Source organism: Brachionichthys hirsutus, chromosome 12 (genome assembly GCF_040956055.1).
Source record: "Brachionichthys hirsutus isolate HB-005 chromosome 12, CSIRO-AGI_Bhir_v1, whole genome shotgun sequence".
Taxonomy (NCBI): Eukaryota; Metazoa; Chordata; class Actinopteri; order Lophiiformes; family Brachionichthyidae; genus Brachionichthys; species Brachionichthys hirsutus.
The window spans coordinates 11103278-11117060 of NC_090908.1; the positions used below are offsets into that span (position 1 = coordinate 11103278).

Sequence of the window (13783 nt, forward strand, 5' to 3'; positions counted from 1 at the left end):
GAGATAGCCGATGATGAAACCATTTTTTTTTTTGAGTCATTTCTATCAGGAGTTTTTTGGATGTCTCAGAAGTAAAGAGCTTACAGATGCAGCAACTGAACGATTAGTCAGTTGCGACACTCAACCTGTTGTTGCCTGCACGAAGGAAGTCCTTTTGGCTCGCCTCGTGTGTCTGTTGCTTTGTTTGGGAGCAGGATCACTTCTAACCGATCACAAGCAGCAAGAGGCTCGCTTGACATTAAACATGGAAACGTGTATTTGTATGTAGTAAAACTGCTAAAATGACACGTTGTTGAAAGGAAAGACGGTCTGGATCAGTCCGTTCTGAACCGACCCCCCCCCCCCCCCCCCTGAGTTACTTGCAGAAGGCCGATGGTTAACCATCAGCTGTTGTGAAACGGTGCTATGAGCTAATTTTTCTTTATAACTTCCTGTGAAGTAGCCAGTTGCAACAGTTGAGGAAAATCTGCGCTTATTTCCTGTAATATGCTGGAAGTGTTCAGAGGAATGTTGCAGCCTCATCAGTTGAAGAAACAAAGACCTTGTCGATTCAGAGGACGTAAGGGAGTGGGACAAAGGGACGTTTTGAGTCCTTTGAATGTGTTAATGCTAAGTTTATTGTTCTTGTCAGTGTCGTTAAGTGTCCACGAATAAATCGTCGGTACACTGTGGAAGAGATCGAGCACCAAATATGAACGGACTCGTGTCTCCAGCTTTTTCTTTTTTTTGCAGTGGTAAGAAGAAGAAGACACTGCAAAAAAAAAACGCCCAGTGGAAAGACCTGGCCCGTGTTCGTCCCTCGTCAGCATGTGATGTTTCCAGCCAGGATGCTTTCCGTTGCGCCGCTGTGAAAGTCCGTGGGTGCCCTTTAACCTTCTTAAGTTTCCTTTAGAAGTACAGAATTCCTTTCTGACTTTGCCGCCAGCCCGGATTGTGTCCTTAACTTCCAGGGGTTAACCTTAAACGCACGAGCTTCGTTTGCGATTCGCCACGTGTCGATGTGAGGTGCGGTCATGGAATACGCTTGGGGAACTTTGCGAGTGATTCCTATGTGCCCATGAGCAGCGCACTGGTAGAGCACAACAATAGAGCTCTTGTTGTTTCGGCCGTCAGCCGCTGATCATATGAGAGCCGCTAATTAGAACAAGGATTGGTGTGTGTGTGTGTGTGTGTGTGTGTGTGTGTTTCCTGTCATTTCTTCATTGCATGTGATGCGTTTACATTTTTGTGTATTTGGCACGGCGTGTTTAGGCTGTGGAAAGAGGACAACCATGTGACGGAGGGCGTCCGCCACCGGGTGACTCATAAAGCACATGTTTAACTCTCTTGACTCGCGTTTGGGCAGGAATTTTCCAGCATTAAAGGCCAGACGCAGATTCAATATGAAGATGGATGCACAAAGATACCGAGCGAAGGGGAGTGTGTGAAGGAGAGCAGTAGGTCAAAACGTCCAGGACCCCCCCCCCCCCCCCCCCCCCAGCGAGGTTTTTTAAATATTGTTGCCTGTCAGATATTTTTAGGTCTCACACACACACGTTTCGTCTGCTCAGCATGAAACACACACACTCTAGTGCCACCTGCTGACAGTGCATTGGGTGTGTAGACAGCTGCTGTGTGTGTGTTTTAAATAGGCTTCCCCTTTCAGTGTTTGTGCTGAACTTACATTTAAAACCTCATTTCCACCACGCTGTCCAGTTTATATTAAAACAGTTTGTTTTGCATTTCCATCATCAAAAGTCCCGTTTTCCTTTTGTTGTTGTTGTTGTTGTTGTTCCGTGTTGAGATATCTACCACACCGATCTGAGAAAGGTGCCAGGCAAATTGAAGATGGCTGATTTGGTGAAGCAAGAATGATCTCGTTTTGACTTTTGAATTTGGAAAAGAGCTTGACCGTTGATCCTTGAAGGGCCGATCGAAGCAGGAGACACAGACAAAAAAGATTTGCCGAGCTGATTCAACCAGCGGACATCCAGACGATTGTGATCAGCCCCACCTCTCCTCGCGTTCTCTTCCGGTTCCGGCTCGAACGGCAAACTTTTTCCAAAGCGTTGGCGTATTCCTGCGTCCCCGATGGTCACCCGTGTCCCCGCTGCTTCTGTCACACCCGGAGGAAAGCTGATGGTGGTTTCTCTGTGTCTCCTCAGGTTGACTGGATCCATCCACGGAGTGCTGTGTTGAAAGCAGGACCGACCGGCGTTCGCTAATCAGAGGTATCGTCGTAGCTGTAGCTGTTCCATATGTGTGGCCAAAAGTAGTGTGGACATCGCAGGCGGAGGTTCTTGTACCTGTTCGGGTCGGTGCTGCATGCTTTGTATGAGCTTTACTGATGCCCCTGAATCTGAGCGGCTCCCTGCAGCCAATGGGAACCGGCAGAGGCAGATTAATGTTCGACAATCTTGCAAAATTGTGATTGTTGGATCTCAAACTTGTCTGGAAAAGTTGCCGACGTCTGTTTCAGATACGCCGTTTCACATTTATTACGGTCCCACCGTGTTCGTGGTTGAGGCGCAGCCCCAAAAAGTAAAAAAAAAAACCAGCCTCACGCTCAACTGACGGTTTGGCGAGTCGTGGGGGAGGCTTCCAAAATAAATGCTCTTGTAGTGACTGTGACAGTTAATCACTCCCAGCCTCTTGGGGAGTCGTGTTGAGCCCTGTGGAAAAAACGGATCGTCTGCGTGTCGGGAGGCTCCAACGTTCGCCCGCAGCCGACCGTCGGGCGGGTTTGGACGTTGCGCCTGCGGTCGGAGCGCAGTCGTTTCCTGGACAGAAGCGGCCCGCAGAGTTTGGTTTGAGTAGTGGAACGTGACATGACGCCGGTTGTGTGTCAGATTTGTATTTCTTTGTCTTAAACGTCTCTTTGTCGTCCTTAAAACCAGCTTGTTTTTTTATTACCATTATTTATCGGAACCTCATGCTTGCTAAGAAGCTCGTCCGGATGATCCCCAATATAAATTATTTACAATAGTAAAGCACCAGTAGACATAATTTATTAGATCATGCCCCCCCCCATGGAAAACCAAACTTTACTCGAGTGCAGATTGTGAAGCGGTTCGGCTGAGGACAAATCCATTAGATGTTGGCTTAAATCAAGATAGCGATAAAATCCAGGATGTGTGTGTGTGTGTGTTGGGGGGGGGGGGGGGGGGGTCCATCATAAGTCATCATAAGGAGCTGGAAGGGTTTGTGCAAACATAGCCAGGAGTCAATCGCCTGACTAAATGTTTTCAGACGGATGTCGTTGGTTCGTCGGTCGGAGCCTGTCGTCTGCCAGGTGATGCCTTTGAGGACGACCCATACAGTCGGGAGAACTGAACGTCGCACCTTTTTTATGGCGACGGATATTAACGTTGTTTGTTCGTACGTCCGCGGTGAATCCATTCAGCTGCAACCGAATGAACTTCCTGCTGCCGCTTGTTTGTTTCTCCTTGAAGCAGGAATAGAATGCGTTTCTTCTCCTCTCTTGTTGCGAGTGTGAGTCTGTATCATGCTACACAGAGGCAGCTGAGCACCCCCCCCCCACCCCCCGGGGAGTGTTCTGGGTCCGGCCCGCTATTGGGCAGAATTTTGGCCACATTGCATGCTAGCATACTTGCATCCCTGTGTGTGTGTGTGACACGATGACGCTACATCAGAGCCCGGCGTCGGCTACCAGCCTTAGCATCCGTTAGCATCCGTTAGCATCATAGAACCGCAGGGCAAACGGGGTCTCTGACTAAATCTGGGCATTTAGAAGCAAACACAGATGTTGATCAAAGGCCGGGGGGGGAGAACAATAAAGGAAATGATGTAATCCCCTCCTGTTGGTCTCAGGGGAAGTGATGTCATTGTTCCTGTATCTGCGGGGGGGGGGGGGCTCCTCGCTTCATCCTCTGCTTCCTCTGCTTCCTCTCCTTTCTCCTTCCCGTGTGGCGCAACAGACATTTTGGCAGCTCCGTTTGATTTCAGCTCTCTGCCATTAACCCCACGCAGGACAAAATGTTGAAAGGTCGTGACGAAAGATGAGGACGACAACGACAACATTAACAACAGTGTGTTCCTGCCTCAGGCCTCTCACACACACACACACACACACACACACGCACGTCGCAGTGTGAATTTTCTTGCTAATTATGTTCCCTAGAGACAGACAAGCGCACCGGCGGTGTGTACTGCAAGCACGTGGCGGCGTCTGACAGGAAATGACCCGCTGCAGTAAAACCGTGTTTTCCATCGACTTGGTTTTGTTCTCAGATGTCACACGCGATGCGCTTCGGTCCGGGGCGGCGAGCACGAGAAGGAAGGACGGTTTACGTAACCGAACTAGACGTACCTCCGCCAAGGCCGACAGAAATCCAGCCGCCCCCTTTACCCGGATCCGCTCCTAAATGGAAGGGGCTCTCCGCAAGCAAAGCATCCACCTGACATGCCGCACACACACACACACACAGGTGGAGCTCCTGGTGGAGGGGGGTGGGCCTCTGGGAGGAGTCTGGAAGCTACCCCCCCCCCCCCCCCCCCCTCCAGACAGGAGGAGAACATGAGGAATCAGAAGGAAATGGTTTTAGAGGGTCTGGTGAAGGTTTAGCATGGTCAGTCCTTGTGTGTGTGTGCGTGTGTGTGTGTGTGTGTGTGTGTGTGTGTGTGTGTGAGAGAGAGAGAGAGAGAGAGAGAGGGAGAAAAAAAACATCTCAGTTTACAATCTGGATTTACTCGTTCTTTTTTTCTCTGGGTCTGATTTATAGCTTCTCTTCACAAAAACCCAGTAACCAGGGCTAAAAATACCAGTGTGTGTGTGTGGGGGGGGGGGGGGGGCGTGTGTGTTGCCCTGACATAGAGCCGTGGGAACAGGCCACATTGAATGCAGCTGAAGGAACTTTGAAGCCTCCTCCAGTCGTTTTGTCTTTTTTTTTTTTTTTTTTTTTTCTGGCATTGGACCAGTTCAGGTTCTGTGTCGGACTGGGAGCTGCCCAGTACAGCTGCCACACGTTGCTCAAGGGCACCAAAGCGGGAGAGGCCGGTGGTGCAGCGAGGACGGCGGAGAGCTCCTACCGGAGAGTCTGAACGTTCCTGTTGTTGCTCGAGGAGAAACGGAGGCCGCAGAGTGAGGAAGAGGAGGGCGGGAGTAGAAGAGGAAGAGGGGAGAGAGGAGAAACCGTAGGAGTGACGGATGGGAGGATGATTGCACGGTTCCAGTCCGACAGACGGGAGGAGTGTGGCTGCAGCAGTAAAGTAATTACTGTTGACTTTGGACGCAGGCAGCTCTTCCATCGCATCCCGACGAGCCGCTGCATCAGCGCTGTCCCGCAAAGCGCTGCGTTTTAACCTGCCGGTGCATTCGCTGTCCTCGCCCATAACGCGGAGACGAGCGAATCCACGCGAGGTTCGACCAGAGGCGTCCGTCGGCACCCTTTTGACCGGGGCGAGATGCGAGCCGCCGTGCCGACGCTAAACATCGTTTAACGCGGCGGCGCTGACGCGATGCCGCAGCCTCCGTCCGTGATGCTGAGCCAGCGTGGGCCAGATGTTCCAGCTGTTAAAGATAGGGTCAGTACAGTTCTATTGATTCCTGTCGGACTTGAAGCAGATCTCTGTGCAGCAGGGATTTTTGTTTTATTTATTTATTTTTTTTGCTGCAACTTCCTTCTTATTCATTTTGTGCCTGAAAGAAAACGGTTTGTTGATTGGCAAAAATCTGAGGTTCACCTGCAGGCAGCGGATTGGTGGGCAAGCTGTGACAGTTTTCATCGGGCAAATCTGGTACCTCAGCAGCCCCCCCCTCCACACACACACACACACACACACACACTAGCTCTTATCATCTAGTCTAAATGACAGACCTCACAAACCACAGGGATCTAATTGTAGCGCAGCTCCTTAGCATGTTTTTTTTCCCAATGTGTTTGCATGTGGGTGTGTGGCCTTCTGCTCTCTAATCTTGTGTGTGTGTGTGTGTGTGTGTGTTTTGGCTAGCTATCATTCCCCTGGAGTGGGACAGTGGAGGGTGCAAACAAAACAGCTCCCCAGGAACAGGAGTGTTCCCTGGGCTAAACTCTGGGGATGCCTGGGTGGAGTTCAGGAGGAGGAGGAGGAGTTTCCCTATTTGTTGAACTATCATTTAACTATTGTATATATATTATGTATATATATTGTATATTAGGGGGTTGTTTTGTTCGAGTTCACCTGCATCCTCTCACCTGGTCACACCTGTGGTCAGCAACTGATCAGAAATGATGTATTCATACAATCCAGTTTCAAAATATCAATTTAATTTATGTCCAGATGATTAATCTCTCTAAAAAAAAAAAATAGAGGAAAATATTTGCTACTGCTGTTCATCATGGAGAAGAATTTAACAGCTGTCCTGCATCTGTGGAGTGTGTGTGCGTGTGTGTGTGTGTGTGTGTGTGTGTGTGTGCATCTGGGGAGTGTGTGTGTGTGTGTTATTTGTGTCATTAATCACATCAACACTCTCCAAAACTGTGTTGACTTAATCTTGTTACATAAACAATTTATAACCCAACACACACACACACACACACACACACACACACGCGTTAATCTCGCGTAACCTCTCGTCCCTTTCGTACTTGTTTTATTTCTTCCTTATGACTCACGTTTAGGATTATTTTGGAACAAATGGCTCCGTCTGCCTGTAAATATTGTTGAAGTTAATATATCGTTGACGCTTGGATTTATGAAATGTGCGTTTTTATAGAAATCAGCCGTCGCCCTGCACGAACCCAATATGGTCACAGAACACGAGGAATGCAGAAAGACGTTGGACGAAGAAAGCGGTTTCCTCCAGACAATGTGAACGGCGGAAATGTCATTTTCTTTCCAACGCTGACTTGATCCAGTTTCACAAATGATCCTAAATCCGATCCGCGTCTGATTCCTGATGACACGCCCATAAATCATTTCAGTATCTCAATTTTGTCCTGATGTTGACTTCCTGAGCGTTTTGTTACTCTGGCCCTGATGATGATGATGATGATGATGATGATGATGTTCCAAGAACCCAAGACGTTGAGAATGTCACACGCAGTGTAGTTCAGACTTTGGGCCACCGGATGGAGCTGATGGTTCGCGCTGTCCTGAAATTAATCTTAATTCTTTTTTCTTTTTTTGTCTTCTCCTTAGATGGATCGGCTATCGGACGAGGAGGTGGAGGTGAGGGAGGAAGAGGAGGAGGAAGAGGAGGACAGCGATAAGGAGGACCAGGACCTGGATAAGATGTTTGGAGCCTGGCTTGGAGAGCTGGACAAACTCACACAGGTACAAACAGCAGTAAGTGCACAGAGTATATCTTATACCGCCATGCGGCTTCATTAGTGGCACCCTGGCCTGGGGGAAGTAGGAAATACGTGACGCTCTCTCTTCCTCTGCCTATCCAGAGTCTGGACGATGGACGTCCGGAGCAGCCCCCTCAGCAGAAAGCCCCCCTGAGACGAGAGACCAACATGGCTAACTTCTCCTACAGATTCTCCATCTACAACATCAACGGTTCGACAACTTCCTCCGGCGTGATTCTATTTAGACGGGCCGTCGTTTCTGTTCCGTGAAGGTCTGACGCCGTGTCCGAATATCCGCATGTCTCGCAGAGGCACTGAACCAGGGCGAGAACGTGGACCTCGACTCTCTCATGGCCGACCTCTGCTCCATCGAACAGGAGCTCAGCACCATCAACGCCAAGCCGAACAGCGGCGGCGGCGGCGGCATGGCTCGCCTTGGCTTGACCGACGCCAAGGTGCAGATTTGCAATAAGATAATGACCATATTGAGCTCTTGCTCTCGCACAGCAAGGCCACGTGTTCCCCCGAGTCTGAAGGGTTTCATCTTCAGGTTCGTCAGAAGCCGCCGGCAGGCCGCAGCAGCAGCAGCAAGCAGCAGACCGCTGGGGGCGGCGGCGGCGGCGGCGGCGGCGGCGGAAGTAGCGGTAACAGTGTTAGCGGTGGCGGAGGAAGCAGCGGGGCGAGCAGCAGCAGCAGCAGCACCAGAGCATCCCCAGCCGGCACCATCAGGGCTCCCACTGGGCATCATGGGAGACCAACGCTGGCCTCCAACTTCAGCCTCGATGACATCACCGCCCAGCTGGAGAAGGTGGCGTTTAATTTTCGCTTCACGTCGCGTGGCCGATTGTGTATTTTTTCCGTGACTTCACCTCCATCTGCGTTCCCATCAGGCGTCTCTCAGTATGGACGAAGCTGCTCGTCAGACCTCCTCCCACTCTCTCAGCTCCGCCTCCTCCTGCACGTCAGCCTCGATGCGGCGGCCTGGAACCGCCCAACGGCAGCATCGGCGCACAGGATCGGTCGGCACAGTCAGCGAGCACGAGGTTAAAAAAAAAAAAACTTGTTTATCTGTGTCAAAAATGTATTTAATGTAAATATATAGCGCCCTCTGGTGTTCGGTTTATAACCAGCGCCCTGCAACGCTGATCTGGTCTCCAGGTTTCCATGTGGCGTTTATGTACCTGCAGCTTTTCTCATCGCTCCCCTCTGTGTCCGATTCAGGCGCGTTCCTTCGTTCACTCCTCGCGCTCCTCCGTCGCCTCCGCCTCCGGGGTCTCTGTTAACTCTGCGTCTTCCATGGATTCTTTGGACAGCGTTCTTCGCTCCAACGAGTCGGACGGCCAGCATCCTTCAGCCGCAGCCGGTCAAGCTCATCTCATCACGGAGGTATATGCTTCCCCGGTGGAGTCGGGAATTCACAAACTGCAGGATTCAGATTCCTGCTCCAGTTTGTGCTGCCGACAGTATGAGAGAGGAGGACTGTGTGAGAAAAATGAGATGAGAGGCCGGAAAGAGTCGGCAAACGACTGGAGAGGGTGAGAGAATGAGGGAGAGGCAACGTGAGAAGTAAAGGGTGGAACAGAGAGCGTCTCGGATGAAAAGATGGAAGGATAGAGTGCAAAGAGGGAGGAGGAGAAGAGGAGAGGAGTGTTCATCAGTGCATTTGTTTATTTTCTTCACGTTAATAGTGTTAAAGTAATGTTATAATATAATGTTCACAAAGTGCTACTGTTACTATTACTGTAGCTACTACTATTGCTACTAGTACTACTGTTAATACTACCACTGATTGTACTACTTCTGTAGTAACATGTCTCATATAGAGCGACTCTCTCCCAGAGGGAATCAACACACACACACACACAGAGTTGTGGGTCAGATTTGGCCAAAGGGAAAGGCTGTGTGTGTGCGTGTGTGTGTGTGTGTGTGTGTGTGTGTGTGACCTAGATATGCTTTTTAATCTGTAGTTCTAGAACGAATGCTTTCCATAAAATGGTTTCTAGTGATTGAAACACTCAGCAGATACTGTGTATAAGAACTGTATATACATTCCTAAATGGTGAATGAGTATATGTATCTGTATATATTACAGATAAAATATAAAATTACATATATATTTTCAATTCCACTGACATTTTCAGCCATTTTACTTTAAAAGCCCCGAAAAATAACAAGGAAAAGAGTTAATGACCTCAACCAATAGGAAGACGTCTCTCTAAATTAAATACTTCCCAAGTCTTGCATTCATTCTGTTGAAGGCGGGGACTGTCACACTTTTAGTTCCCCTCCGGTGGGTTTTTTTTTGGGGGGGGGGGGATTATTTAAATTTTTGATGACTTTTCCAAACGGTCTTTCCTGAAACCGGTGCAACCTGGAAAGCCTCGCCGGTTTCTCCTCCCGTCCTCGTCTGCTTCTACGAGACAGCTGGTCCGTGCGTGACTTGAACTTTGACCTCTCGCCCGTGCCGTCGCTGTAACCGGTTCACTGTGTCTCAGCTCTCCTTCGCAGGTTTCCCCGCCGGCGGCCTCTTATTGGTCGCTCAGCTTTCTGCTAAACTGCCGCCGTCACCGGACTGAACTCACCAAGACTCGCTCTGTCTCTCTCTCTCTCTCTTTCAAGCACTCCTATCTGGACAAGGAAACCTCTCTGATTCTGAGAAACATAGCGGGAAAGCCCTCCCACCTGCTGACCAAGGTGACACCCTAATCAATACTGCACGCCCACCCCCACGCATTACCTTGCATGGCAATAACTCCCCCCCCCCCCCCCCCTTTGTTTGTGCATGAATAAATTTGCATGCTGGTAGTATGATTTGGGCCTGTGGGGTGTTTCTCACTGAAACGACCAACATCCTCTTTTTTGCCTCCTTTCTGGTGAGAAAGGCTTCGTCATTTTATTATGGATGAATAAGCCTTTGTAGTGTGGGAACATGTGATCAGCTGACACCGTTCCAGGACGTGGAATAGGCACAAGGGAATCCCAAATTCGGGGGGAACTCCAACATTGACTTTCTGCGGCGTTGGATCCGCACCCTAACGGATGAATCATCTTGGTTGTCGGACGCAGACGGAGTTTACACAACGGTCGTGTGCTAAGGTGCTTCTCGTTCTAATACACGCATCGTTCACTTTGACGCCAGCGCGCCCCTTTTTGCCCTTTTTTTGTCTTTTTGATTGGACGATAAAGCAGATGAAGCAGTTTGATTGGATGTAAGAGGAAAGCGGAATGAGCCAGAGCCGGGGATAATCCTCTTTGGTGCAGAGATCGGGTGATTCCCTGTAGCATCTCACACACACACCCCCGCACGCAGACACACGCTCCCAGCGGCTGGATGCCAGTGGGCGGTCTCTTTTGCAGCTCTTTTCTCCGGCTCTCTTTTGTTTTTTTTTGTTTTTTATCTGTTTCTGTTTGGAGAATAAAGAATATTAAGCATCAAGTTGAACTCTATGGACTTTGCTCATAGAAACACTCACCCAGTGTTGGGTTTCCCCCCCCCCCCCCGCCAGTGCAGTAATAATCCAGACATCGGTCTGGACCTTTAGGCCCAAATGAAGAGAATATAATCAGATTAATTCTTTACTTAAATTAAAGATCGGTTCATCTCGGAGCAGCTGCCACTGGCTTCAAATCCAGCTTTTACTGCCGTGAAGAAAACACTCCGTGTTTCCTTCCAGCAGTAATTCTGACCACTTATTCGGGTCAAGAAAGACGCTCTGACCCGCCTCTGAAATTCTCTGGACCCAGATTGGAGGAAGAGGCTCCCAGAACGGACCTTTAGATTTCAGATTAGAGGCTGTGAGGCCGGTCTTATATTTCTGCGGCAGAGATTAGAGGGAGGGTTCATTTATCACAGTCATCCGTGTGTGTGTGTGTGTGTGTGTGTGTGTGGCACACCCTTTCTGCGTCAGTGTTTCGCCGCCTCAGTGATAATCGCTTTCCACCCACTCATTTTCGTTCACGCACAGCTGCCGCCCACTTCTTCCTTCGTGTTACGGTGGCTCAAGAGGGACACATTTCTCGTGACTTCAAAAGTATCGGGACCTCTCGTGGGCATGAGCTTATTTTAGCGGCTTTACGATGTAGGTCAACTGAATATTGACGAGAGGGAGAGAAAATGTTGATGGAAGGAAAACACAAAACGCTAAGATAAATCCTTATTGTGGAATAGACTCTGAGCATTTAATGGAATAAGTGATAACACACTTTGAATTCTAATTAATTCACCATTTAGTCCCGCTAAACACTTTAATTACACCACTGTTAATGTCTTAATCTAATTATCCAGAATCACAGCAGCTGTGAGTCTCTTGAAAAAGGTCACCCAGGGTTAATTTTTATTAGTAGTAGTAGTAGTTTTTCCGCCTTAAGTACAAACTTCAGAAATGTGCGATTGGTAAATGATATTATAAATTAAAATTGTAATTGTCAAGTAAAATAGTGAATAAATGAATTAACATTTCTTGTCTTTTGTAGCATGCTAATGATAACTGTTTAACGGATATTTTTAGGAATGTTAAAAAAAAAAAAAATTGAATTCCACAATTCCTTTTAAGAGGCACTAACAGATTATTACGTGTTACATAATGAAGTTTTTCCATATTAAATCTCCCAATTTACAAAAGTCCACATTTTATTTTTAGCTGTAATTTAAGCTAATTGCTGCTAAACGTGCGTAAAGTGAAAAAGGGTTTCTCAGGTTGGATCAACAGCGCGACCTTCAATGAATACGAACAGGAGGTTTAAAACATTCGTCATCCGGCCGGAGAGCCGACATGACGAGGTCGTTTCCGTAGACGGACCTTTTTTGACATTAATAGACCATTAATGCTTTTATTAAGGTCGATCTGCGTGGAGGCGGCGTCAGCGGCGTTAACCTCCGCTAACAAAGCATAAGCTCGGCATTAAGACGCGGCTTATGGGCTTACAATGGACGACGTTAGCCGCCGCGGAGAATCTGTGTGTTTACTGCTGATCATCTCGTCTTCCTCGTCCCATTCGCTTTGACTGCTTCCTCAGTGTGTGTGTGTGTGCAAAACTCAAAGAGAATAACAAATCTGATGGGAAACATAGAAAGACGAGACGAAGGGAGAGCGTTTGGGATGATGATGAGGATGATGATGATGACGAGGAGACAGCTTGAGATAAAGAGATCGGCTCCTCTGTATGGATGAGAGTTGCCCCTCCCCCCCACCGGCATCCATCTCTGCTTCCCTCTCTTCCTGGCGTTCCCTCCGCCTCCCTCGTCCAGGGAGGATGTGACAGGACAACGTCGCGTCTTTCGCTCTGATTTGCCAGCGGGCTGTGGAGCGAGTCCCTGAACCGGACCGCCAGCTTCAGGCTGGATCCAGAACGCCGGTTATCCTGCTGGTCGGCCGCTGCACTTCCTGTTTCATTAGACTCATCCGACTCCGTTCAGGAGGTTGATACTTAGTTACTTGCCTCCAGACTGCTTTGCGCCTCCCGTCCGATTCTCCGTCGCCACGCTTTGTCTCCGTCCGTCCACCGACCGGTTCCTCTGCCGCCCTGGCTGAGGAACGCTGGTGTCGATTCTGGTTTTTGAGTTGGTGGTAATTTGGATAATCCCCTCCGGAGCATTAATCCAGCCTCGTTCCCCCGCTGGCACAATAGTACTGAGATGGTGATGACTACGGAATGGAGGAAGAGGAGGAGATGCAGATTTTGCACGGCTAAGCAGATGGGTCTTGCGCTTCCTCACGGTTTGGATTCGTCTCTTTGGAACTTTTAGCTCGTTTTTCCAGCGCGTGTTAAGAATGAATGGAGCTCTGCCACCTGATGAGGCGTGGAATTTGCTGAAGCGCGGCGATAAAAACACCGGAGCGTTGTGAGGATATTAGCTTTAAGAATTTAAAAGCAGACACAGGATCGTTTTGGGTTTTTATGAGAGGTTAAACAATGAATTCATGTTGGAAGAATCAGGTAGGTGACCGAACCGGTGGATTCTCACGGGTGTGTGTGTGTGTGTGTGGACTGACCGGCGTGCCGTTTCTCTCTTCCTGTCCTCCTGAGTGCAGGAGGAGCAGGATGCCAAGCTGAAGGCAGACAACATCCGCGTCGCCCTCGAGAAGATAAAGGAGGCGCAGGTTAAAAAGGTGAGTCCAGAGACGGACGGGTGGCTGCGTGCCGTCTGGTCGGCGCGCGGCACACGCGTCCGCCGGACCGGCTTTCTAGGTCAGGTCAGTGAAAGCTCTGGTCAATAACAGCCGGGGTCAAAGCGCACACACACACACACACACACAGAGAGAGAGCACTCAGCATAATGACCACTGCAAATTAAAGACCAATCCCTCAACCAGAGGGAGAGACTGGATTAACAACCTGGATTACTGCACACAGGCAGAACTCCAGATACCTGCGTCTGTTGAATCAAATTAATTTCACTCACTCCTATATATATACAGTACATGTACTGTACGTATATCTAAACATACATGTGTGCAATGCTGTGGTTTTGAAACATGTTAAACTATTCCTTCTCTTATTTTTACAGTATA

The 13783-nt window shown here is 49.0% G+C and overlaps 1 protein-coding gene across 1 annotated transcript in view; it reads left to right on the forward strand.

Annotated features, from left to right (window-relative positions):
- raph1a (Ras association (RalGDS/AF-6) and pleckstrin homology domains 1a) overlaps window positions 1–13783 on the forward strand; it is a 28516-nt gene that overhangs the window by 7026 nt on the left and 7707 nt on the right. The window contains exons 2-10 of the mRNA XM_068746192.1: window positions 2145–2210; window positions 7120–7254; window positions 7374–7482; window positions 7581–7726; window positions 7822–8079; window positions 8162–8314; window positions 8493–8657; window positions 9891–9965; window positions 13304–13381. Coding sequence (XP_068602293.1) covers window positions 7120–7254; window positions 7374–7482; window positions 7581–7726; window positions 7822–8079; window positions 8162–8314; window positions 8493–8657; window positions 9891–9965; window positions 13304–13381 — 1119 coding nt within the window. The 5' untranslated portion in view covers window positions 2145–2210. The remainder of the gene's footprint in view (window positions 1–2144; window positions 2211–7119; window positions 7255–7373; window positions 7483–7580; window positions 7727–7821; window positions 8080–8161; window positions 8315–8492; window positions 8658–9890; window positions 9966–13303; window positions 13382–13783) is intronic.